The 27,926-nt window shown below is 39.7% G+C and overlaps 2 protein-coding genes across 2 annotated transcripts; one reads left to right on the top strand and one right to left on the bottom strand.

The window, feature by feature from the left end:
* Positions 1 to 33: 33 nt before the first annotated feature.
* LOC134751669 (uncharacterized) lies at positions 34 to 7,455 on the top strand. The gene is made up of 2 exons (XM_063687112.1): positions 34 to 1,717; positions 7,352 to 7,455. Exons 1-2 carry the CDS (start codon positions 58 to 60, stop codon positions 7,453 to 7,455), a joined length of 1,764 nt encoding a protein of 587 aa, XP_063543182.1. The 5' UTR covers positions 34 to 57.
* Positions 7,456 to 16,854: 9,399 nt separating this feature from the next.
* Positions 16,855 to 27,563, bottom strand: LOC134751856 (uncharacterized). The gene is made up of 8 exons (XM_063687360.1): positions 27,390 to 27,563; positions 24,859 to 24,975; positions 23,902 to 24,105; positions 22,689 to 23,685; positions 22,166 to 22,559; positions 21,017 to 21,101; positions 20,307 to 20,386; positions 16,855 to 19,355 (listed from the first exon to the last, which is right to left on the bottom strand). Exons 1-8 carry the CDS (start codon positions 27,393 to 27,395, stop codon positions 19,268 to 19,270), a joined length of 1,971 nt encoding a protein of 656 aa, XP_063543430.1. The 5' UTR covers positions 27,396 to 27,563; the 3' UTR covers positions 16,855 to 19,267.
* Positions 27,564 to 27,926: the final 363 nt, after the last annotated feature.

Raw genomic sequence — 27,926 nt, 5'->3', positions numbered from 1 at the left:
TGTTACAGTTGACAAGATTATTATAAAATCGTTTTATTAGAAAACTATGATCACTTAATGTTTAACTTGGAAACAAAATATTCGCAAGGAAATTCTGAAGAAATTAAGAGTCCAAATATGTTAAACTGTCAAAAAAACAGTAATTCAAGTGTTGAAATAGGACCAACTGGTACAGCTGAATCGGAAAAGTTTGCAGTTAATATTGACGTTGAAAGATTAAAGGACAATGAAAAGAAAGAAACTATACTAAAAGCGAACAGTCGCAGTGATGTAGCCAACAATTCTACTTATGAATCACCTAAAATTATTTATAAATCTAGTAAACTAAAACGTAGAACGTCAAAAAAACCGGTTTATTACAAACATTCGAATAAGTTTAAGAAAACTAATAAACATAACGGTATAAAAAACATGAACCAGAAGATAAAGAGATGCGTTGCTAGAAAAGATGCAAACTTATGCGAAATTTTGAACCAAATAAACCCTGAGTCGTTATCTGAGTTAACTTCATCTTGTCAAATATTAAAACAATTACCTGGAAAGGAAAGCTTACTTGAAGATTTGAATTTAGCAGAAGATAATATCGATGAAAATAGTGAAAATTTTACACCATCATTATATTCGGTGGATTCGATGACAAGCAATTACAGCCAAAATACAATAAAACATGCAATTGAAATAGAATCGTCTGAAACTGATAGTTTGGATAGATGTTCTGAGAGGTTTGTAATAAATGAACCAATGAAAGCAAATATCATCAACGTATCCAGAGCCCAGGTAGATAATATATCCTTTAGAAATACAAAAAGTTTAGATACGTTAACTGGAGAACTTGATTTAACCGACAATAAAGACGTTGGAGTTCGTCCTAATGACCAAATAGCACCGCCGACTTCCAAATCTATTGAAAGAGATCTTTTTTCAGACCAAACGGAACTGTTTACTTCTAGCGAAGCTAGTGTGGAAACTTTGGTTGACGATGGTAAGAAACTAAAGACGTATACCGAAGAAAACGAATGCTTTTATCAATCAAGCTCTTTTTCGCAATCTAGCATCACACTCCACGTGGATAATTTTGATATCGCATCAAATAAAAAATATGCAAAAATATCTTTATCTCACACTAAAACGCTTATGGATACAGTGAATGATATGGGAATGTTTCCTGAAATGACTGGACGTAGATCTTCAACTACGTTCAATGATGTTATCGTTGCAGAAAGATTAATAACCAGTTTTAAGTTATATAAAGAAAATAAGGATATGCTAAACGGTAACTATAATCAAACCAACGATTCTAAAATTACGCCTTTAAAGAATGTTTTACAAAATGAAAGCCATGTACCGAAATTAAATTTTAAACCAAGAAACATCGAAAAGCTTCCTTCTGACGTCACTGTGGATGACATTCGTAAAATAAATGATAAGTACGATTTAAACACATGCACAAATGAATGCCAAAGTGACAAACCGTCTAGTTTATCTGAACTATGGGACAAATTGAACGCTGCTCTAGACGCTCAAGTTCTAAAACTAGAAAAATCACTTACCGATACAATTATAGCAGAAACGAAAATGTCGTTGAATATTTTAAGCAGATTTATGCAATTTGGTTCTGAAAAACACAACAAGGTTGACATTGAAAGCAATGTCAATGAAGTATTAAATCAACTGGACGAAGATTTGCAATGCAATATATTGGATGGACCTGTTAAACGTAATACAAGCGCAGATGTTTCTCTATCCGGTTTGTTATATAATGTCACGACGGGAGTACAATATAATTTAAAGCCATCTTTTGAAATTCTGAAACCTGCAGTAAAATCAGCAGAGGATAGCCTAGATGTTTTAAGTATAGAAGTAGATAAACCAGGACCATCTGCTTCTTCAAGCCATCGTTTGAGACCTTCGTTTTCAGCTATTCGGTTCTTTTTTAAAGAAAACACGGTAGTTTTGGTTGGCGCGCCGATTTTTCTAGTATCTCTAGTTTGCATTTATTTTATTTTTGTTTTAATAGCGAATGGGATTTAACTTGTGTTGTGTTGACTTCTCATTGTGGGATGTTTTTTGTGGAACATGTTTCAACCTTTTATTGTTTTTGTAGTTTTCGTTTGATAATAAATTGTTTAGTAAATTAGTGTCCAACCATTTTAAACATTATGTAGGTAGATACATAGATTAGTATGTTATTACTGTAATAGATAAGAAACTCTCGGACATTTCACGTTCACGTCTCTACTAGTGCTGCCTCTAGCGGTCCTGCTCTCAACTAATGAGACTATAGTAGAAAACACGCACACATGTACACACTACACACACACCCACACACACATGCGCATACTCGTGGGCATAGATTAGTATATGTTATTACTGTAATAGATAAGAAACTCTCGGACATTTCACGTTCACGTCTCTACTAGTGCTGCCTCTAGCGGTCCTGCTCTCAACTAATGAGACTATAGTAGAAAACACGCACACATGTACACACTACACACACACCCACACACACATGCGCATACTCGTGGGCTCTTTACCTGCAGGTAAGGTGAAGGGGGCGGAGTGCGCCTGCCGTGTAAGTGCGCCTACCCCTATATATCTATATAGACTATATAGATAGGCACACTTACACGGCAGGCGCACTTCGCCCCCTTCACCTTAACAATTTTATTATTGGAAACTGATTTATGTAGTAATCTTTGTCGTCCGTTGCACAGAAAATTACATAAATCAGTTTTAATTTTCAACAAATGAAAGAAAACTGACATTAGTTCAAGTATAATATATTATACAATATAAGTGATTATTTACACACGTTCCCAGTCACTAAGACAGCGCATACTGTGTATACTATATTACTTTGCTAATCCTCGAAAAGTTAACGTGCTAGTCAATCAGTGGTCACCCGTTATACTAATTAATTACTAATTAATTAATTAATTAATTAATTATTGGTAAGTAACTAAGGGATTTCGATCAAAGGTCATTGGGGCATGGGATCCCCTTTATCTATCTCCTGACTTTGTGTTTTAAATAATATTCATAGGCGGTCTTTTTCATCTCGTCCTCCTGGTCCCAAAATGTGGTTTTGCCCATTAAAATCTCATTTATTTCTCTGCACCAATTATTGATAAAAAATATGATGCTTCGTTTTAACATAAACTTCGTCAACTCCTCGCCATGTTTTTCACATGTCAAAAAGGAAAAATCTAAATGTATTGCTGCGATTAATTCTATGTATTCGGTGAGCCTTCTTATGTGGCAAGAGACCTTTAAAACTTTAAGAGTAATATTCTCCATTTGGCAAAAAATATCGAAAATCGGTCTCGTTGGATATAAAAGCCAAGTTTTGTCATGCCTGTATTCTCTTATTTTGATGTATTCGTGAAATACTTGTAAGTTGTCGCTTTCTAAGTCGCACTTGCATTTGGGGCAATTTTTGTATATTTTCTTTTTTGATAATTTTATTAGCCATCCGCTACAATATGCCACTGCTGCAGATTTCTCTTTTTGAGTTTTAATTAAATTTTCTGTGTCTATAATCTCAATCATTAAATGAGCATTGTCTACAGTCAATTCATCTAAGTCAGGAACTGCTATTTTCTCAGTTAAGAAAAATCTTAAAGACTGAAGACAATAATTATCGTCTTCCTCACAATTGGACCCGATGGAATGAGGTGAGGTCAAATTATTAATCATTAGGGCTTTATATGAGTTTATAAACGTGTACACACTTGGTTTAGTGTTTCTTAAACCATGAGCCCTAATTGCACCAAAAAAGTTTTCTATGGGATCCTGATTAAAGTTTCGCAGCAGCAATGAATTCAAGCCAAGTGAGTGCAAGTATTTTGTGATGGCTTGAAAAGCTTCGATAGTTTTGATCCAACTTGATATTGATGGAACTACTGATTTCGACCCATTTTTGGTGACATATTTCATGGTTTTAAGGACTTTCAGGCTCTTTATCCACAATTTTCGGTGCGGTGACCTGGGTTTCACAGCGCATCGGTATATCTTTCCTTTTTTAGGCTCACTAAAATTACCATTGACAGAGTCAAACAGCTTGTCGAAGAAGAGCAGGATATCTGCCGTGTCGCAGCTTTCTTTCGGCAGTTGTTTAACACCTGAAAATGTTATCTACAATTAAGATCTTGTCGAATTACAAAAAGTTTTTTTTTATATAGAGGAAAAGGAAGAAAATATGCCAATTTGTCTAATTTTATGTTTACCTAAAAATCTGTACCTATATAAATATATATGTTTTTAATATATATTTATATCGGGTTAAAGATATTTATTTGTCTCAAAAGAAAAATTACATTTTACTTATTGAGATAGGTCGGTACATTTGGGGACACTATAACTAAAATCATTTTTTAATTAGCGCCATTTCAATATACTTAAGCATATAAATATTTTACAATTTATTCAATACATTAAACGGGTCACTGTCAACTTTGTCTGACCGAGATTTAGTCAACGCGTGTGGAAGCGTCATCGTTGAAGAAAATGAACGAAAGTACGTGAGTGACCCGTAGTAACATTTTAAGAGTCCCCGGCAAGCTCGGCCGAATTTCACCTTCCCATACAAACGGAGTTTCGTTCTCATTTTAAAACTACGTGTTGGATTGTAATGAAACCTTGCACATACAATGACATGAGGTATATCTAGGTCTGTAATTAGTTTATATAGCTCCAGCCGGGCTAGCACATGATTGGCGCGAGAGTATCTCGCCGCGACATAGACTACCCGTCCCCCTTTAATTCATACAGTTAGTAAAAGAGGGGTAGTCTATCTCGCGGCGAGATACTGTAGCGCCAATCATGTGCTCAGTCTACAGTTTATGAAACAATCGAAAAAGAGCAAAAACAAGTTTTGTGTGAAAAACTTAAATTCGCTGTATTTTTTTAACTATTGTATCTGAAATTACATAAACTAATTAAAGACCTAGATATACCTTATCCTATTGTTAGTACAAAGTTTCAGAGCAATCTAGCTAGTCGTTTTAAAATGAGAGCGTAACTACGTTTGTACAATGGAGAACCGAGCTTACCGGGGACTTAAGTTTCGTTATTAACATTTTACAAACCTGCCATGTATCCCATGGTGGCCCCTACGTTTTCACTGAATACTTGCGTACAGAATTTAACCTTCATCTTTGGTATACGATTTGATGTAACGTGTTCTGCAGTCAATTTACTAGCCAGTCGTACTCCTTTATAACTTGGGCCTCGTCTATACAGTGCCTCCAAGTGTGCCCATTTGGCTCTTTTAATTTTTTTGTCCTGAACATACTCTAAGTCTTTAGTCAGCAAATTATTGCGTATTCCTTTCATTAAATGAGGTGGGTCATAAATCGGGTAAATTTTCCTGCCACTTATCTCGAAAAATCCTCCTTTATATTCTTCATTACGCGCCAAATATGTCTCTTGCGTTTCCTTTATCAGTAGATTTATCGCAGCCATGTTGGTCGCACCTTGATCGCATATGGTGCCTATGACGTTAAGACCAGATTCTAGAACCTTTTTTGTTACTTCTTCAATTTGTCTTTTAAGGTCATTCGTCTTGGTTGTGTTTGAACAGAAAGTAAATGCAACCGGCTGCTTATATTTTTTGATAACACCTCGTACCATGAACACCAACACATGGTTGGAAAATATTTTTTCCCTTTTTACTCCGTTATCTAAAAATCCATAAATTTGGTCTTTGGTTTTGTCAAAACATATATGAGGTGTTAATGCCATCTCGTCAAAAACTAATGTGCAAAATCTATGATGATGAGGCATTTTTCGTACTCTTTTTTTTAAATTTTCAAAAATGATTTCATTTACTCCCGGGAATAACTGCACTTTTTGTAAAATTTTCTCTAAAGTTCTTCGTTTCGGTAAGATGCAAATTTTTTCAAGCAATCTGTAAGCTTTTGGACAAGGCTTGAATACCGAGAGGGCAAATATTTTTTCTTCCAAAGTAAATCTTCGACCTCTTGCTTTTTTTCCAAACTGGCTGATCTGCATTTTAAAAAATGTTTTTGCAGCAGGGGACATTTGGCTCTCCACCACCTGGAAAGCCTCGGTCTTCATTACTTTGTTTGCCAACATTAATCGAGTCTTAAACGTGTTCTTTGATTTATTGCATCTCCTTAAAGTTGCTTTAGTTGTTGCCAAGGTATCTCTTAATTCACGTTCCATTGTTGACATTGTGGAAGGACATTTTGATCTTATAGGTGTTGATCCTGAAACATAATTTAGTTACGTTTAATGAACATCACCGCACAATAATTATAAAAGACTCAGACTAACGAGTATTATAAATTATAGATCTAATATGCCATATCAAACGTGCACCTGACACCAACACGATATCTGAATAATGTACCTACTGCCATCATTATAAAGTTTAGTTATCATTCGCGCGTGCATCTCGATCGCGCTAATACATGTATAGACAAGTCCGAGCGAAATGAACGCGCAAATGATAACTAACTGAGATAATTTTGTTATCGTTTTATACATACATATGTCAGGTGCACGTCTGTAGATATATTTACCCTAACTAATTAACAGAGGGCCTACCGCTAACCACGTTGATGTGTTGCCTCCCTGTCACACTTATGTTACGTACGTTACGAATTTACAAGTGCGACAGAGAGGCAACACGTCGAACGTCGATCGCGGTAGGCCCTCAGTAACGAGAATTACACAATTAGTTATAGAAAATATGTTTAAAACGGCGATACAATTTAACGCTTAATATTGTTTGTGGCGTTTGTAGGAATAACTTAATGTTCCTTATTTTAGCAGGTTGCAGGTCGATTTATTAAAGGAAAGAGACTTTGTCTATATGTATAGGCCAGAGACAATATTCAATAAATAAACCTACCATGTGTAGCAGCTTTAGAGTTAGACTGTGGTGTTGCAGCTTCAACAGTTGTAGGTGAAGTATGCCCTTGTACGTCTGGAATACTTGGACGCGAAGCAGCAGCATGCACGCCTAAAGTAATGGTACAGTCAAAGAAATGCAATACACCATCAAACATTTGTAGCGAGAGGCGTACTGAAATCTGCCTCGGCTATTACCTATGTGGGTGTTAGACCTACGTGGATCGTAAATGATAATGCACGCACTTCGTAAACAGTATGTAATGTCTAAAATTACAGTTTAAGGTTTGTTAAGGTTAGCGTTTAAACAAACAGTTACACAAGCACACACAGTTCACCAAAACACTTATCAGGTTCATGCACCATATATGATTAATAGTCAATGAGTCTTTAGGTATTTATAATCAGATATCACAGTCGGTACGCGGATAGGATTTAAGCTACTGATGCGCGTGCGGTTGTTTCCGTGACGTAGGTAACACTGAAGTGAAGGGGCGCGGCGCGGGCGCGCGCGGCACCTGCGCGAGCGACGATCGTTGCCTAGCAACGGCTGACGGCTCGCGCGCCGCCATGTTATAAGCATTCGTGGGAATCGTGGGTCCATACGAAGAAGGTTTCGGGAATCTAATTTATTAATGTTCTTTTAGTACTGATGTGGAGTAGGCCACAAATACTCCCCCGCCGAGACCGTTTCACGGGCGATAGTGATCTAGGTGAGCTGGAAATCGAACTACTCGGCCACTTCTGGTCCGATTTTCAGGGACTCTATCTGGCCCTGGTTGTGGCTGATTGCAGGAATTGCGAAGCAGGTAAGCTGGTTTTAGTCTGTCTATAGTAACTGTTGACTCTTTACCCTGTATATCTATTTTGTATGTTTTCTGGCATCTCTCCAGGACCTTATATGGACCAGAGTATGGAGCTTCCAGGGATTTTCGGCAGGGGCCCTGACGCAGGTAAACATATTCTGAGGAGAGCAGATCCTTTGGTACATAAAACGTCTTTGTTGTATGCCACGACGCTGGAACAGGGCTCAGGTTAGCCATATGTCGACGCAGGCGAGAGGCGAAGTCAGTAACGTCAATGTCCAGGTTGGTGGATGGGTTGAAGAATTCACCTGGTAATCTGAGAGGCTCGCCGTAAACCAGTTCTGCTGCCGAAGTTTTGAGGTCGTCCTTCCAGGCACTCCTTATTCCCAAGAGTACGAGTGGTAAGATCTCTGACCATTGTGGGTTATTATGGCACATGATTGCGGTTTTTAGCTGTCTGTGCAGACGTTCTATCATACCGTTGCACTCAGGATGGTATGATGTCGTGGGGCAATGGTTGGAGCCGAGGAAACCTGCGATGCTTTTGAATAGTTGCGACTCGAACTGTCTTCCGCGATCGGTCGTTATTTTGTTTGGGCAGCCAAAACGTGCCACCCAGCCGAAGACAAAGGCTTTTGCACACGTCTCTGCCGTCATATCTGGTAGTGGGTACACCTCAGGCCATCTTGTGAACCGGTCGATGACGGTGAGGCAGTACCTGTTGCCTGAAGAGACGGGAAGGGGGCCAATGAGGTCCATATGCACGTGGGAAAAGCGATCGGAAGGGGTTTGTATGGGAGTAAGGGGAGCTGAAGTGTGGCGATGTATTTTGCTGCGCTGGCAGTCTGGGCAACTCTGTGCCCAGGTCTTGCAATCGCGACGAACGCCAGGCCACACATACCTGTCTGCGATTAGTTTAGCCGATGTTGTGGCGCCTGGGTGGCTTAAATTGTGAATGCTGTCAAACACCTGCTTGCGGAACGGTGGTGTCACATAAGGTCTTGGTGCGCTTTGAGAGAGATCGCAGTATATGCTTGCGCCTTCGGTGTTCACTTTTTGCAGTCGTAGGGAGGAACCATTCGTTAGGAGGTCCTGCAGTTCAGAATCTGAATTCTGATCTTCTGCGAGTGCCTTGTAGTCTATGGTTCCTGCGATGGATGCTATGCGTGACAGCGCGTCGGCAACTGAATTATCTATGCCAGAGATATGGCGAATATCTGTGGTGAACTGGGCGATGTAATCTAGGTAACGGTACTGCCTTGGTGAGCACTTGTCGCGTCTTGTGGTGAAAGCAAAAGTGATGGGCTTATGGTCGGTAAACACAGTAAAGTCTCTTGCCTCCAGCATGTGTCTGAAGTGGCGTACGGATTCGTAGATGGCAAGGAGTTCCCGGTCATAAGGAGAATATTTTTGCTGTGCTGTAGTTAATTTGCGCGAAAAGAATGCCAGAGGCTGCCATGCTCCGTTCTTGTATTGATGTATGGCTGCGCCAATCGATGTGTCAGACGCATCTGTGACCAAAGAGAGCTGAACACTGCAGTCTGGATGTGCTAGGAGTGCTGCATCGCATACGCTTTGCTTGCAGTCCTCAAATGCTTTAAGCGCTTCACCCGATATGTCTACGGGGTGTGAGCCTTTTACGGAGCCGGTCAAGAAAGCGTTTAGCGGCGCTTGGAGTTTGGCTGCATGTGGGATGAAGCGGCGGTAAAAATTAAGCATGCCCAAGAATCTTCTCAGCTCCTTTACCGTCTTGGGTACTGGGTAATCCCTAATCGCCTGAACCTTTGTTTCCAGAGGTTTGATGCCGTCTGCCGAAATGCTGTAACCGAGGAAAGTAACTTGCGACTTCCCGAACACACACTTGGATGTGTTTATAACCATACCGTATTGCTGGAGTTTGCAGAATAGCTGGCGGAGGTGTTCTTCATGCTCTTCATGACACGTAGAGTACACCAGAAAATCGTCCAGATATGTGTAGCAGAAGTCCAGTCCTCGCGTCATCTCGTCCACGAACCTCTGAAAAGTCTGACCAGCGTTGCGGAGCCCGAAGGTCATGAAGGGGAACTCGTACATACCGAATGGCGTAGTAATAGCAGTTTTCGGGATGTCGTCTTCATTGACTGGGATTTGGTTATAGGCTTTTACGAGATCGATGGTGGAGAATACTTTACAGCCTGTGATGTTCTGTGTAAAGTCATGTATGTGACGGATGGGGTAGCAGTCAGGTATGGTGCGAGCATTGAGCATCCGGTAGTCACCGCATGGCCGCCATCCGTTGTCTTTTTTCGGCGCGAGGTGCAAGGGTGAAGACCATGGACTTTCAGAAGGTCGAGCTGTTCCACTTTCGAGCATCGACTGAAATTCCGCTTTCGCTATCTTCAGCTTATCTGGCGCTAGGCGACGAGGTGAGCTGACAACTGGAGGACCGGGCGTTGTACGTATGTGATGAACAGTGCCGTGGTTTAACTGGCGATGGGTGCCGGCCGGGCGAGTGATATCAGGGAAGTCGCGTAAAATATCGTAGTATCTTGATTCTCCAATGATAGTCTTGATTGAGGATATCATGTTTGATGATGGAACAGGTTTCGCTGGGGAATGCAGCGACGTTAGGCAGTCTATGAGGCGCTTGTTGGTGCAGTCGACGAGTAGGTTGTAGTGAGCCAGAAAATCCACTCCGATTATGGCTTTAGTGACGTCCGCAATAATGAATTGCCAGCGATAGCACCGCCGCAGGCCCAGGTCCAGCTCCAGGTGAGCATAACCGTATGTTGCGATGATAGAACCGTTTGCGGCGTATAACTGGAAGTCGGTTTTGGGTCGACGACCTCTGACATCTGATCGAGGGTAAACGCAAAGATCGCTTCCCGTGTCGATTAGAAATTGTACTTTGCTGTTTTTGTCTGTTATGAAGAGGCGGCCGGGTCGCGTAGGGCAGTCATTTTCGGCCACTTCAGGCTGCCGCGCTAGTTTTCCGCCTTGTATTCGCAGGGATGGGTACACCTCGTTGCCTCCGAACCGAATCTACGATGGTACCAACATACGCCGTCGCGCACTTGAGAGCGTGCCCCGGACTTGGAGCGTGAACGACTGTTGCTCCGACGGGCTGACCTGGTCTGGGAACGAGAGCGAACTTCAAAGACGTGGCTGGTGAGTGCTGCCATCTGTCGGGTGAGTTCAGCGATCTGCAAGGACATCGTCTCTAGAGGTGAAGTCGGGTGCGCCGTAGAGTAGGGGTTGTGCGCTGACAACGTTGAAGGCGTGGCGACGGGTAAATGGGGTTGCGATTGAGCACCTGTGGGTGACACTTCCGCGATGCGAGGGCTAGGCGAGGCAATCTCGTGGATGTGATCCGCTAATTCTGACAATTTCGCCAGAGGTATATCAGGGTGTTGAGCTACCACAGTTTGTAAGTGGAGTGGGAGCCGGCTGGACCAGACGGTGCGTATGAAATTATCTGGTAATTTGGTTGGGCCAGCAAGGTGAATCAGGTGGCGGAGAAACTGAGATGGTTTTCTACTACCCAACTCCTCGTGCATCAAAAGCTGCTTCTCTTTCTGTTGTTGTGACACGGACAGTCTACGTATCAACTCAGTTTTTAGCGTAAGGTATTTGTTTTCCTTCGGCGGGTTGATAATAATGTCCTCTACTTCTGCAGCAATTTCACGTTCTAGATGCGCCATAGCGTGGTAAAATTTTGTTGAGTCGGATGTGATACGTGCGAGATCGAACTGAGCCTCTAATTGCGCAAACCACACCGCAGGGTTATCTGCCCAGAACGCTGGTACTTTAATTCCAATTCGGAATAAACTTGCCTGCGTAAGTTGAGAAAATTCAGCTTCAGCGTTGTTCGTCTGGGTCGTAGAAACGCCGGGCGGGTGCGTGGCTGGCATGGCGCTGAGCGAGAGCGGGGCGGGCGCGGTGTTTTGCTGCGCACTTGGGAGCGAGACGGGTACAGTTAACAGCTGCGTTGGTGGAAGCGGGACGGGTGCTGTGCCGTCCGCTTGCGGTTGCGGGTTAGTTCCGGCGTCGTTTTTGGGAGGCATGTTGACGGAATTATCACGGTTTAGTTCATCATCAGACATGTTCTTATTGTCGTGGTCACCAGTGTGGGTGTTAGACCTACGTGGATCGTAAATGATAATGCACGCACTTCGTAAACAGTATGTAATGTCTAAAATTACAGTTTAAGGTTTGTTAAGGTTAGCGTTTAAACAAACAGTTACACAAGCACACACAGTTCACCAAAACACTTATCAGGTTCATGCACCATATATGATTAATAGTCAATGAGTCTTTAGGTATTTATAATCAGATATCACAGTCGGTACGCGGATAGGATTTAAGCTACTGATGCGCGTGCGGTTGTTTCCGTGACGTAGGTAACACTGAAGTGAAGGGGCGCGGCGCGGGCGCGCGCGGCACCTGCGCGAGCGACGATCGTTGCCTAGCAACGGCTGACGGCTCGCGCGCCGCCATGTTATAAGCATTCGTGGGAATCGTGGGTCCATACGAAGAAGGTTTCGGGAATCTAATTTATTAATGTTCTTTTAGTACTGATGTGGAGTAGGCCACACCTACATGTTGATTTTGGAGTTCAGAGAAGAACATACCTACAATTTAAGATACAACCTGTTAAAGATGGAGAGAAGAAACGGTAGTGGAGATTTCAACAGGGTTCTATTTGAGTTTTATAATAAACATGTACAGTCGACATCAAAGATATGTTTACACTTTTGCATCTTACTCCTTTGTAATACGGCGAAAAATGTAAACATATTTTTGACGTCGACTGTACTGTTAAGATTGTTCAGTACAGGCCATAAAGCTTTAAATAGGGTCGAAGTAAGCAACTTAAACGAGCTTAAAATGGATAACATAATGACCACTACTTACTTAAGACTCAGAAAAAATTTGCCGCTAACTTAAAACCTAAGTTACGTTCATATTTTAAAGCATTTATTTTCTATTAAAACAATAAAGTGAGCTAAAAACATAATGACCTAAACTAAAAAACTTACAAATAAAAAATCTGACCTAGGTCTCGGTCATGTGGTAGGGTGCCCAAAAGGCTGGCCGCATTTCCGCGCTGTATAGCTATGCTGATGCGCTGCGCGAAATAGTGACCAGCCCTCTGGTCACCGGAAGCCTCAATAAGACGCGCCGATATCTCCTTGTGGAGTCGGCGCGCACTTGGCCCCCACGGCCCCAGGGTTTCAACCCCAAACGCCGCAAACAAGTAGCTACTGCCAAGGGCAGCATACTTGCGACGTTTGAGGTTTTCGGCTGAAGATGCAGCCGCACCAGCATCAACTTTGGTGCCCGGAATGTGGGACGGCGCCAGGGTGTCTACACAAGTAGCATCCCAGACAAGGGGCCGACCCATACTCCAAGGCACCAAAGTCATTCCGTCGGGCCTCTTGCCGTCGTCCCTGGTCAGACCATTGGGCTCGAGGACTGCCGGCACCTTGGCACTAACAAGGGCCCTTCGGATGACATCGTTGATGCTGGCATGCCGAGGGATTCTCCCAGCACTTCGACAAATATTTATTTTAAAGTAGCGAGTAGAAGTAATACCTGCAAAACTTCTACTCGCTCAATTTTTTTTGTATGACAATTTATATTTTATAACAACGAAAATGTAATGTAACATACCTAGGTGTTAGACCAACATAAGTCTGCAGGGATTTGATAGACTGTGCAAGTGTTATGTAAAACTTCTATGAAATTATGACGTTTGAAATAACACTTGCACAGTCTGAGCTATCAAAATCGCACCAGACTTATGTTGGTCTAATTCTACTTTAATGTCCATGTCAACTTTTATGTTATTTCAACATGTTATTGTTTTAAAATGAGATCGTAATAACTTTTTTTTGTATGACGGCGTCTTATTGTTTACTACGATGTATTAGTTAGACGTATAATTACCAGGTATATTCAGAGATGGAATTGCCAATTTTGTAAGTCTCTGATTGGGAAAGGTATGTCTTTCTTCAAAATGCCGATGGCATACGCGACGATTGTTGAAGATATCTTCATTTTTTTCGCCAACGATGGTGCCACCGATTTTCATAACCCACGTGCGAAACCTTTCGATTTCATTGGGCTTACCAGGGTTCGGAAACCCATGCAAAGGTAATCCTAGAAGCATAAAACAGGTATGTATACATTTCAATAAGTTTCAGTAACGTCTGTCATATTACAAGCGTCTGTCAAACCTAAGTCTAGTCTTATTTTCAAATGGTATTTTCATAATGTATTGAGCAATATATCCAACTAGCTTCTACCCGCGACTTCGTCTGCGCGGAACGACGACGATACTGGTCGATAAAAACTGTTTTGTCCTTCCTTGGGCCCTAAACTATCTGCATTCATTTCATCTAATTCGGTTTAGCAGTTTAAGCTTGAAGAGGTACGTAACAGACAGACAGAGTTGCTTTCCCATTTATAAAATTATATTATATGACCCTTCAAATCTACTCTCAGGGCTCTGTTACCGATCTATCACAGACTATCTGCGCCATGAACACTGACTTGGAGAGTATTTTAAATTGGAGTAAACGTTACGGTCTCAAGGTTAACCCTACTAAAACTCAGGTTATAGTCATAGGTAGCTCAAAGCTCACTGCCCGGATTGATTTAGGTTCTCTACCTGCCATTGTGTTTGACGGTATTCAGATTCCCTACTCTCTCCAGGTAAAGAATCTCGGTGTCATGATGGACCAGAGTCTCTCTTGGGTACCTCAGGTGAATGAGGTTAGCAGGAAAATGTTTGCTGCAACTGCATCACTCCGCAGACTCCGTAATTTCTTGCCTTACGCCACTAAGATTGCGCTAGCTCAATCCCTCTTATTGCCCATATTAGATTATGCCGACATTTGCTATCTGGACCTTACGGAGGACCAGCTGAATAAGCTCGAGCGCCTCCAGAATCTCGGTATAAGGTTTATATTTGGTCTGCGCAAATTTGACCATGTGTCACAGTTCCGTTCTCAGCTCAAGTGGCTTCCTATTCGTCTTCGCCGTGACTCTCATGTTCTCGCCCTTCTCTATGGCATTCTCTTTAACCCCGCTACACCACCTTATCTCAAAGAGCGTTTCAAGTATCTCTCTTCTATCAGATGTTCTCAGACTCATATTCTTGCTTCTCCCTCATCTACTTCTAAATTTTATAATAGCTCTTTTACCTTCCGGGCTGTTCGGCTGTGGAATGCTTTACCAGTAGAATTAAGATTAGCTAAATCTCTCCCCATATTCAAAAATCAGCTAAAACTATACTTTCTATCTCTGCCTTAAGTTGCCATTTTATATATTGTATATATGCTTGTATAAATATATATTATATATATATATATATTGTATTGTATATTTATTTGTGTGTTAGGTTTCGTTTTAATACTTATATGTATAAGTAGTAATTGTAGTATGTGTGTTTGTGTTTAATAGTCTCCATATTTAAGCTCTTTGCACTACCTGTTGACTTTTGTATGAGTTCTACATTTCCTGCTACCCAAAGGTTGTCTGGAAGAGATCGCTTTTTAGCGATAAGACCGCCTGTTGTTACCTGGTTCTATTTTTTCTTTAAATATTTCTTTGTAGTTTTACATGTATGTAAAATGTATAATTTTGGTGCAATAAAGAATATTTACTTACTTACTTACTTACTTATATGACATGAAAATTACATGAAATGTAATGAAAAAGCAAAGCAATTTGTATTACTATCCATTGAGCCATAAAAGTAGCTGAAAAAGTTTAATATTAAGAGAATGGCATTTAGTATTAAGTCCGCCAGTTGTATAATTTTTCTTTGTTTTTAGTATTTTAAATCTATTATTATTATCCCAATCTACCTTACACAAAGGGAAATAAGCACTAGTCCTAGCTGCTCATAATTTTGAAGTATTACAATTACAACTTACAATATAAATACCTACCACCGCCAACAATGTATAAATACATATTGTGCTTTGCCCGAAGCTACTGGTACCTAGAGAATGCTCCTATCAAAGCTGCCTTTTGCAGCCTGTATTTTTTATGCGACAAATATTAAATAATAAATAGATGTTCAGGAGCGCCACGATAAAGTAATTACTTGAAACTTTACTTACCTTGTCCTTGTACCGATGTACAAGAAGGCACACAGCATCGGCGCGGTGCCATTTTTCTTTTCTTTCGGCTTGCCGGCGTTTTTTTATTCGTATGAGTAAAAGCTTGGCTTTATCACATATAAAGAAATATTGGGAATAATATTAATTTTGAAAATTCCCGTCAAACCAAACGTCAATTGGTTTTTTTATTCGTCAAAATACGTCAATTTGTCATTTTACGGTATTTGCACTATATATTAAAAAACCTACTTACGTTTCAAATTTAATTTGTTTCCTAGTTCATTTGCAACGTAAGGTTAGTAACACTATCAAAACATTTCTTAATAAAATATATTCTTCTAGATTTAATTACATACGATTAAGTTAACTGCTTAAATATTTGTTTGGTATATTTTGTTTTCTACCATCTACATACAAGAATTATACCTAGCCACACTCAGCCCTCCTTATGCTAAAAGGCATTATCTCAAAAACGAATGAACTGGAAATGGAACTTTATGCTTAAAATTTAAGGTACTTATTTGCATTCAATTTTCAATTGAGATACCGCATTTTAGCAAAGCAGGGCACCACGGTTGAGGAATATATGTCAAGCATAACCCAAAGATGGCATTATTATCAGCATTACATTACTCTTCTTCAGAGATACTATACCATAGATATATTGATTTTAAATTTCCGTATTTTCTTGCTACTTAGACGAGGGACTTTTCTCAAGCTATTTACGTATTTATTATTGTTCTTTCTATACTTAACTATTTTGGACTTCTTATCTTTGACCCCTCGTATGCTGATTTTGGCAAGTAAACAGTCTTTGACTTAGACTGGAACTGCAGTTTGGTCTGAGAGACGGAATAGGAGTAGGAATTGAAACAGAACTGAGAAAGGGAAAGGTTTAAGTAAAATACCGTCCAATAAAATTACATACATTTTTATTTGTTCACAACACCCCGGCTAAATAAATAAAATTAATTAAATCATATGGCCAACAGAAATTAGGCATCACGTAAATAATATTTACGTTATTTATAATATAATAATAGTATTTATATAATATATTTGACGTTTGATTCCGAATCAATGTGAAATAATTAATGAAATGACATCCGATAGTACCCACTTTATTTTGATCTTGTAAAATCTAAAAATACGTGTTCATATTAAAAACGGTTTACTATTAATAAAGAAGTAACAAATCTAATTTGGGATAAAAACGAGCGATATTGTAGGTTAGATTGACTACCTAAACGCTAATCTAAAAAAGATTGCTCTGATGTCTTTGATTTATTAAAATTTAAAGAAAATATAAAGTTAACGTTGAAGTAACTTTAAAATAAGCGCAGTTAAATTTAAAAAGAATTAAATTAATTGAATGAAAAGAACTAGTCGCTTATGTTTAAATGTAGGCTATGACAAGGTTCTACGTGTTTTTATTTTTTAATGACAATTATTTCAAAAGGTTGCATATAATTTGAAAGGATCACGAATATTTTAGATAAATTAATCAAAATTCTTCGGATAAATTAATCAAATGATTTAACTAAATGTCCCAATGATGGGCATGGTCGTCTAAGTATTACTATGAATTAAAAATACACGTGCCCACAACTGGGATGATGACCATCACTGGGACGGTTACCTTAACCTTTTGAACGCTTTACATTATAAACAAAAACTTCACTGTCACGCCAAGATAACGGGCGCAAGCGAGCTAATGTAAACTTTACTTGAAAGTCTCAATGTTACTTTGACAGCGTCCGCCATAACACCTATAGTGGTCCTTGGCGCTGTGGGCACGACTAGTAACGACCACTTTAGCTCTTGACGTTCAAAAGGTTAACAATCTGTAGTAGGTACCGTAAAACCACCCAACTACTGTCCGCGCGCGAATTCCGTGCACGGCTGAGGAATGTTAGGAATGTTGGGCGTCAGAGTGGTGCCATTTTGACGTACGGGCGCGGCGCACACCCTCCCACTTCCTCGACCTCCGAATGCACGGAATTGGCGCGCGGACAGTAATTACCTAATAGTCCAAAAGCTACCAACAATTATCCAAAATTGACTGGAATATTCGAGTTCATTTAGGTGGAACTTAACCAAAAATATATGCTATAGAAGTTATAGCAATATATTTTTATAAATAAAAGGAAAAACATAGACAAAATAACCTAATAGAACATAATACCTAACTACTTAATGAAGTTGTGGCTATAGTCGTAGACCTAGTGTTGATAGAAACTAGTCCTTCGAGTCTCAATTTGAAGAACTTGCCTTGAAGAACTTCCGTTCCGAATTTTTTAAGTCCCGAGTCGAGTCCTTTATTGACAATTTAAAAGGTTTCGAGCCTTCGGATACTTCGTAATTTTTTTTTAGGTTTTATCTAAATGAACACACAAAATAGGCGTTATATTGAATGATGTGTACCAAACCCATGAATTTCGTATGGAGACAATACGTTTTAGAAAACTTTTGTACATAATTTAAGAGTTATCTTTAAAGGACTCAAGTCTTTTCAAAAGACTCAGGTCTCAATAAGAACTCAAGTTTTTAGTTAATGACTAGAGTCTGAAAAACTTAGTCGAGTCTTAAAGCAGAGGACTCAAAGGACTAGTACCTACTGGACTATAGTTGGGTGGTTTTAAGAGTCCCCGGCAAGCTCGGCCGAATTGCACCTTCCCATACAAACGTAGTTCCGCTCTCATTTTAAAACTACGTGTTGGATTGTAATGAAACTTTGCATATCTAGGTCTGTCATTAGTTTATATAGCTCCAGTTTATAAAACAATTAAAATAGAGCAAAAACAAGTTTTGTATGAAAAACTTAAATTCGCTGTATTTTTTTAACTATGGTATCTGAAGCTACATAAACTAATTACAGACATAAATATACCTTATCCTATTGTAAGTACAAAGGTTCAGAGCAATCTAGCTAGTCGTTTTAAAATGAAAGCGGAACTACGTTTGTATGAAAAACCGAGCTTGCCGGGTACCCTTAAGGTTAACATTAAAGTATGCACTGTAAAGGAAACAATCGATATTTATGGTTCAGAAATTTGTTCTTTATCACATTTTTTTGTTAAAGCCCGACTAACCTCCTAAGGCCCAAGGTCCTACCTAATAAGTAATTAAGTACCTCTTCAGTTCGATAAAATTTAAATCCTAATTCAATTAAAACAGTCGCTTTTGCATTGTTTCGTTCAATGTTCCAACAACGCAAAATCAACTTTATTTCCTACAATATAGGTTAAAATTTCAGTGGCAAATTTTGGATTTTTAATTTGTATGGCTAGGGCCTTAGGAGGCTAAACTAACTTTGCACCGACTTGTACATAACAGTTAGGCGTTGCCATACAATACATTAACGATAAACGATACATTAACGATAAACGATACATTTTCATAGAAATTTGACATTGCCACATTTTGTCATTGCAAACCCCATGCCGAGTTAGCTTAGGCCGACTTAGTAAAATATTACAAACGCTCCTGTTCAGACACTAGGACCAGACGGCCGGACTTATCCAGCGTGAATATCGGACTGTCGGGTCTGATGCGACGGCTCCTGAAAAATATGGCATTTATTAACCTTTATTTGTGTGGTGGTGAAAAATCTAAGCCAGCCTCGATTATATGCTGTATAAAACAGAAAAAAGCTTCTCGAAAAATCCAAAAAGATAATCGAATTTAAACTATCGTGATCGATCTTAGCGGTTAAAAAAAAGCGGCCAAAAAGATCACTTGAAAATTCCTTCCTGCTTTCCTTATTAAATTATTTATTTATTTATTTTATTTTATTTTATTGCGAAACAAACAGCTTACAATAATACAGGAGATAGATATTATGACTAATACATGAGCCAAAACAGTTTCCACTAATGGAATAAAACATAAATGCTCAAAGGGAACTAGAGTAAAAATACATTATAACATAACATTTCAATCGTTCATTCATTCGTTCGTTCATTCGTTCATTATAAGTATTATAACATTAATCAAGGCAATGTGGAGAAGACCGTTTGTACACAGACTTCACTAAGTGCCACTTGCACCATTCCACTAACCCGGGGCTAACCGGTTAAACCTGGAGTTACCATGGTTACCAGTACAATTTGACACTGGGTTAACGGTTTAACCCTGGGTTAGTGGGATGGTGCAAGTGTGCCTTAGAGGTACAGAAGTTGAAGAGCAGAATGCGTGAAGCTTTTGCCGTATGACGATCTTCCCAACAAATTTTATAGGTAGGTATCCCGGTCTTCTCCGCTTTAGTCGTAGCCGTTTTTGCATTAAGGAGGAACAAACGGCCTAGTACAATATTAATAGTAAAACAAGATGTACTTAAGAGGCCCACTGATTACCAGTCTGCCGGACGATATCGGCCTGTCAAAACAAAAATTTGACAGTTCCGAACAACTGACAGGCCGATATCGTCCGGCGAACTGGTAATCAGTGGGCCCCTTTAGTTGTTATGTGGCCTGCTATGTGTATAGGTATAATTTTATATTTTCTGAATTACCTCAACTTAGCACTCTTCCTTCTACCTCCCCTTGCAACTGCGGTGGCTTCTGCGATTGCTGGCCCCTCCTCCGTAGTGACCTGGTAAAGAAAGATATACCCCTTATTCCTGCCTTATTCATAATCATAAAACTTAACAACCTCTTAGCAAACGCGCCATTATAGTCGCCAGTGCTCAAGCCATAAAAAGGTCAAATACGTCGTTCTCTAAATAAAAGATTTCCTTTGGCAGAATAATCATTGTGTTCCTAAGATGTATTTATCAAGTGGAGCCACCCAGATTTTTGATTAAGTTTATTGTTTAAGTTTAGGTTTTAAGTTAAGTTTAGTTTAGTATCATTTTCTACTAAATCAAAGATACCTATACTAGACGCCTAGCTTAGACGTAGATTTCATCTAAATCGGTTGAGCTGTTATTGATAACCTATACAATCCTACACCTTCCTTTTGACTTTTAAGGGATTTTTTTGGGATAAATACTATCCTGTTTTTCCCCAGGACTCAATAAAACTATATCTATTTTTTTTATTAGCCTACTTTGGTGTCCCACTGCTGTTGGTATATCGGTGTAGGTAGTTATACTAATTTTCACCAAAAAATCTTTTGAAGTCAAATATTTTAAAGGTTCATTCACTGGCACACCCACCCTAGATCATTTTGAATATTTTTAACTATGCAATTTTTATTTTCTGTCCAAAAATCCCTACGTACCTCCTCCGCGGTTGCTTCAGTAGTAGCGGCATTTTGGGCTCTAGGGATAGGGGCTCCATACGCCGAGAACACACGAGGTTGGGTCCTGAAAATTACATAATTTAATCATCATCATAATAGAACCTCACAATATAAGCTCTGGTGAGTAACGTGACCAATATTGGGCACTTTAAGCTGACAGGCAACAATTGTTTAAAAAAAGCTATTGATTGAGTGAAGGAAAGGAATCAGATGACAGACGCTTTCGTGAAAAATTGTGGCTGCATCAGTTCTGTATTAGGTTTCCAAGCGTGGGGTCCCCCACACTTTAGGATGCAATCGGGAAAGAGCTAATAAAATATGACGGTATTAAACCACCAGTAGATTATACTTATTACCATTCCAAACATATCAGAATTACATTATATCATGACCTAAAAACCCCATACATTTCGACCTTAGATACTAATGTATTCCCTATTTTGTATTCATCGATACTTCTCTACACCTCGGACCTCGGACATCAAAGGACGTGATTATCTTTCGCAATTTCGCATCTCATTTGAGTATGACATTTGAAACTGAATTTTGTCACGTGCGCGTAAGGTGTGTATCTTAGTAAAGTGGTTTGCTTGGAATGTTAACTATTTTGTAGTAAATTTGACCTTCACTTTTCGGCACGTCGTATAGATTTGCCTTTTGTGTTAATCAAAAACGAGTTCGTCTGAGCTTGCCGACTCTGACGTGAAAGTGCCAAGCGGACCCCAGGCTAATATGAGCCGTGGTAAAAAGCCGGGATAACGCGACGCCCACGACTTCCATATTTTGTCCTTGCAAAATCCGTGCAGTTTACCCCTAGAGGGTTGAATGATTTAAGCGAGCGACATTTTAACTATACAGCGAGTCACAAGTCTCCAACTCCTCACTTTGTTTTCTTAGCCCTTTGGATGCCAAGAACGCTTGTTGTCGCGAGTAAATATGTTACAGCGCCAATAAGTCCAATAACGCTTAACTTATTTGCTCCGATAATGTTGGTATTGAGAATCATTCGAACTTGATTTAAGGCGTTGACAGAGTTCACAATTTGGTGTATTTACATATGATATGAAGCTAGTGAGAGATGTCAGAAATCACTTTGAACAGGTAAATTTGAATATGCTTGAGACTTACCTCGTCCCAAAAGCAGTAGCCACAGCGGTGGCAGTCGCACCACTATCCGTATTCTCATCAGACTCCTTATCATTTTGATCCAAGCTATTCCCTTGCTGATTCACGTCGAAACCACTCTGCAAAGCATCCTGTCCTTGGCTTTGAGAAAGTTGCTGCTGTTGGAATTGTTGTTGATAAAATTGGTCAAGATTTTGAGCTGGTAGCGACACGAATTGTCCTTGAATCTGGTCTGGAGTGTAGAACTGAGGCTGGTAAGTTTGAGGTTGATACGAGGTCTGAGGCTGGTAAATTTGAGGTTGGTCGGCTTTAGGTTGCTGGAACGCTGGCTGGAGAGCAGGTTGAGAAAAAGCCTGAGGTTGGAAAGCTACTTGTTGAGGTTGGTAAACTTGTTGAGGTTGGTTAACTTGTTGAGGTTGGTAACCTTGCTGAGAAATGGTTTCTGTCTGTGGTTGATACGCCTCAAGTTGTTGGTAGATTAGTTGAGGTTGTTGGAATCCTTGTTGAGGTTGGTAAACTTGTTGAGGTTGGAAACCTTGCTGAGAAATGGTTTCTGTCTGTGGTTGATACGCCTCAGGTTGTTGGTAGATTAGTTGAGGTTGTTGGAATCCTTGCGGTTGTAATCCTTGGGGTTGGAAACCTTGTGGTTGTAATCCTTGTTGTTGGAAACCTTGTGGTTGTAAGCCTTGTGGTTGTAATCCTTGAGGTTGTTGCTGGTAAATTACTTGAGGTTGTGGTTGGAAACCAAATTGTGTCTGAACTTGTGGTTGTTGAGATTGATTTTCATCACGTTGCTCATCATCATCATCTTCATCTTCCTTTCTTGGTTGCTTAAAATTCGGCTGAATTTGATTAACACCCTGTGGCTGCAAAACTACATTTTGTCCTTGAATTGAAGATAAAGGCTGAACAAGAGGCTGCAACTGCGTAACTGGTTGTAAAGGCTGCGGGCTCTGAATAAGGAAACCACGGTTTGAAGTCTGTCCTGATACTACAAACGCCTGGTTTCCTGGATATTGTTGAAGAAGAGCACGTTGTTGATCTAGCTGTTGCTGAGCTAACTGTTGTTGAGCTATTATTGAAGGTAATGCCGCGAAGTGCGTCTGAGCATCAAAACCAGCAACCTGTTTCTGAGACTGTTCTCCTGGTATTACGATAGGGGATTGTCCAAATTGTACAGGCTGCAGCCTTAACTGCGCTAAGGGATTTAGGAACAATTCTGGGGGGTATTCTTGAATGTTTTGTTTGGAAACTTCAACTGAAACCCTTTGTTTCTCAGAGACTGCTGGAGATCCAACCTCGTCAGTTTCTCCTTCGTTTAAGTCAAGATCGGCAGGAGTGGTAGAAGTGGTTCTGTAATCTGGACGTGGTGTAATGGTGGACTGAGTTGGGTTGACAGGAGCTCTTGAGTTCACAGTGGTTCTTGTGTTGAACTGATTGGGTGAGATGGTGCTTGGTACTCTAGCTTCGTTTTCCGGTTTCTGACGAGCGAATTCACGAGCTTTTTGCTGTTGTACCTGGAACTAACAAAGGAAATTTGTATAAAATATATAATTTTTGGCATATAAATTCGACAAATAAAATAAATTTTAATCTACTTTTAGTAGCCTCAGCTTTACAGCATGTAACTAAGATGACCAGATGAGGAAACCCTAACCAAGTTTCTAATCATATCATTAACCAAACAAAAAAAGGATATGTGATTTTTGCGAATTAAACGATCTACGTTCTTGACCTACCTGGGCCTGATTCAACCCCTGATTCAAACTTCTGATATCAGCATTAAAGTTTGGCCCAACATACTGCTGGCCAGCGATAGGAGAGGGCTGGAAGATGGGCTGCTGCTCCTGCCGTGGAGGCAGACCCTGGACGGTCACATCGTCGTCGGCGTCAGGGATGTTAGCTGGTGTGCGAGGTTCCACCGGGGGGAGGTAATTGGGGTTCTGGGAAAATAAGAGCAATCAATTTCAACGTCCTCTTTACTCGTATTTAACGTGTTAGTATTTTTATTTAACATTGTTTTTTAATGAATGAAAATGGTACCACGTCGTCAATGAAGGTACGACTGAATATATGTGACGTTTTCAACTAAAAGGTACCACATTGTCGCTTGTTGGTAAGGTTGATTTCTAATTGAAGCTATATGGAAATAGCGCCTTACTGACAAGCGACAATAAGTACCCTCTTGATTGATAATGGCACATATCTTTATATTGTTCATTTAGAGTATTCTAAGGTCGCTAAACTCTAAACTCGCTATATGCAAAAGAACAATCGTCAGTAAAAGGTAAACCGTAGTCTATCTAGACAAAAAAAAACATTATCAAAATATTAGTATTTCTGTTTTTCACATTAATTTATACATTCACTGCCAGCGACCCGCCAGGCGAGTTATAGGCGCTTTTCTCTACATACGGTTTTTTCCATATTATCGGCTACGCTCGTAGCGTAAATGTGTTGTACCAAACCAGCATGTGTTCAAAGTGTTCTAACGCCTGTGTGAATTTACAGAGCAATATTCAGATTCAAGTTTTCTAAGCTATCTTTTGCCAGAGATACTACAATGACATTTCGATTGGTCAATTTACCAATTCTCCAATTCCAATTTTGCACCAAAATGACAGATCGGTTGGACGAATTAGGGTCTATTTTGTAGATATCTGGCATATCAAAATACTGTTAAGATGGAATATTACCTGTCCTCTCTGTGGCAGTTCGAATGCCGGTCCATCAGGCCTCCAGCCGCTGGGGGCGTAGGGCGCCGGCGCCTCAGCCACCGCGGCCCCTATCACGCATAACACCGCCAATAAACCCTGCAAAAAAAATTAGGACAATGTTTTTCGAAGTCGACCTGTAAGCTCGCGAAGCCTTCATAAGGAGTCCCGGAGGAGGTAAACAATAAAAATCAGCACAGGTTACAAGCAGGGCAGGAGGTTTGGGAAAATTTACTTATGGCAAAAGCTTAGTGAAAAAGCTCTAGGTATCGAGAGCCGCTTGTATAAGTGTCCGTTGTTTTCACCGGACAACGGATTGTGTTAGTGTCTAGGTCCAGTTTTGTATGCGGCTCCTGACTCCTGACAGCTAAGTACCTAAGAAAACAAGACATCGGCGCCTAACACGAAGTACACGAGCAATGGGGAATATTCCGCGAAACTCTGCGTAGGGGGCTCACTCTTGCATATTCGAGCGATAAAGAGGCAGATAGCGAAATTTCGGTTCGCGTTTCCCGTTAGGTCCTCTGTAAACAAACCGCCTTGATGCATCAGTCATATTTTATTATCTCTGAAACTTGTCAAAAACCTGTTAAAGGTACAGTGTACAGTCGCCATCAGATATATTGGAGCGGCCGAAGTGCGTGCTGAGATATTTTTGAGCACCTCGGCCGCTCCGATATATCTGATGGCGACTGTATAAGTTACTCTATGGTTTACTAAAAAGGCTAGTGCTGCACTCTGGTGGCAGAACATTGCAGTAATATATATCCCCTATTGTCCGGTAAAACAACGGCCTATGCGTCCCCTGCCCTTTCCCGGTTGCATCCTAAAGAAGCCTGTAATTACACCTGCCTGTAATACACTATAAAATTCAAGGGCCTGACACTCTTTGATAGAGAAAGACAGTCTTATTGCGATTCCTATAAGAGGAAAGAGAAAATAGTGCCATGCTTTGTCCTTATCACCGGCCGGGTGGCATCATAGGTAGGAGGTGATGGCGAAATACCGAAATTTATAAGGGTGAAAGAGAAAAAATCCTATGCTGCCCAAATTTTATATGAATATTCTTTCTCTTACCCCCGGTCGCTCGGCGGCGCGTCTATAACTACTTGTATATACTATGTCTATGACGTCTATAATAAAATTTGACTAATGACATCGACATCACAAATCCTAATAGAGTCCGTTCTGAGGTCCGTTCAAAGTATTCCCACACTTTGCAAATGCTATGCAGAGTTAGGTTGGTCCGAGTTCAATCCGAGTCTATCGAGAGTTGTCAGTAACAAAGAGACTTTCCCTAAAAGACTTAAATTTAACCCCATTGTGAGTGCTGAATACCAATTTGCGTAAATTAAAAAGACGGTCAAGCATATTACATATATGTCATAAAAATATCCATTCGTTGCTAAAAATTCCGACTGTATGGAATTTCATCAGAGCTAAAATTGGATAAAAATATATATTCAATAGAATGTTTATTAATATAGTCACGTATAAAATGCACAAACATAGCTGCCATAGCTAGTAAATGCCTAATTGTTAAAAATTCAAATTTTAGGCCGCGGCCAACGTAAAATTAAATTTTTGCACATAAATTTATTATTATAGAAAAACGATTCCAATTTCAGATTTCAATCAGCTCAAAATAGATAAATATGATTTCATGCACACAGTAAATTAAACAATGAGGGCTACCGCGTTTAATTTCGGCGCCAGGGGCGCTAGTGTAGATGGAGGTCTTTCAAAATGTCAAAGGCATATAGGTTTTGGGGGTTTCAAGCTTTTTTATCAGCAAATGTCACTCCTTATTCATAATTGTGGTAAATCTTTGTCCATTCATCATTAATCATGGTTAACAATGTCATTTATTGAGCATTGTTATCGGTTTAAAAAAAGTGCCTACTAAAATATATGCAAAGTTAAACAGGTTGAAAAAATGGCACATTTAGACGTTAAAATACCTTTGTGTATATTAGAACGTATTGATTTTATAATAATAAGCATAGAAGAATTTGGAGATTTGTTTTTCTGGACCTACATCTACAGTGGCGCCAACTGGTGAGCACAAAAACGGTAGCCCTCATTAGTTGTTAAAATTTTAAAAATTTAAAGGACTTTAAAGCCCACTTGCACCATCCCACTAACCCGGGGTTAAGCGGTTAAACCGTAGTAAATTTAAAACATGTAGGCGCGAAGGGATCTCGTCCCATAGAAAATTTTAATTTCGCGCCTTTTTTTACTGTCAAGATTTGCTTGACCAACTCATATGTATGTATGCAAATTTTATGTAGGTAGGTTAAGTACATAAAGTTAAATGCATTTTATTAAAAATAATATATAGTTGTCGACCATACAGCATCATTATGGTTACTACCAAATCGGTACCCACAATAATTATGAAAACGCACATAACACAGACATGCAAATGTTTTTTTATTTTATTTTAAGCACTTCGATGCACCCATGCATTTTTTATTCCCGCACAAACACACACAAAAGGGACGTGTAATCACCTTCATTCTCGTTCACTTTCAATTGCATTATCCTCCCAAACCACTCTTTTATAGACAATAGTACTCACACTTATCATTCCTGTCTCGGACAATATCGACCTTACGAACATAACCTCAAAAAACACCTTCGACATCACAAAGCAAACTCAACCTTAACCCAACTACACAAAGTTGAATTTACGCTTAACAAAGTCAGGTTAAGAATAAGGTTTTTTATGATGACGCGATTGGTCGGTATGACACCTTTAAGGATTGATTTGTATTCTATGGTATCGCTCAATTGGTCGGTTTACATGTTTGACACGTTTGTTATGTCTGATTTGTGAGTTATGTATGGTTATGTCATAATTATGACAAGTGCAGTGTTATTTGCATTCCTATGACATCATCAAATTCTTTCGTAGTGTCCATATACAATATATAGTTGGTCAAACCAAATTGGAAGTAAATAAGAACAAAAAAAAACTATACTCATCCTTAACTAACTTGCTTGTAACTGATAATATTAGCGGAAGTCTCTTATTAGAGTCCAGTCTT

Source organism: Cydia strobilella, chromosome 23 (genome assembly GCF_947568885.1).
Source record: "Cydia strobilella chromosome 23, ilCydStro3.1, whole genome shotgun sequence".
Lineage (NCBI taxonomy): Eukaryota > Metazoa > Arthropoda > Insecta > Lepidoptera > Tortricidae > Cydia > Cydia strobilella.
This window is presented reverse-complemented; position numbering and strand designations above follow the sequence as displayed.

Bases quoted from the DNA above. Each gene is read 5' to 3' on its own strand.
- LOC134751669 (XM_063687112.1), top strand. From the start codon at position 58: ATGTTTAACTTGGAAACAAAATATTCGCAAGGAAATTCTGAAGAAATT. The intron at 1,718-7,351 runs GTAATACAAGCG...TCCGTGACGTAG, and splicing joins ATTGGATGGACCTGTTAAAC to GTAACACTGAAGTGAAGGGG.
- LOC134751856 (XM_063687360.1), bottom strand. The intron at 21,102-22,165 runs GTAAGTCTCAAG...TGTAATTTTCAG, and splicing joins GCTACTGCTTTTGGGACGAG to GACCCAACCTCGTGTGTTCT. The intron at 19,356-20,306 runs GTAATTCAGAAA...CATATTTTTCAG, and splicing joins AGGAAGAGTGCTAAGTTGAG to GAGCCGTCGCATCAGACCCG.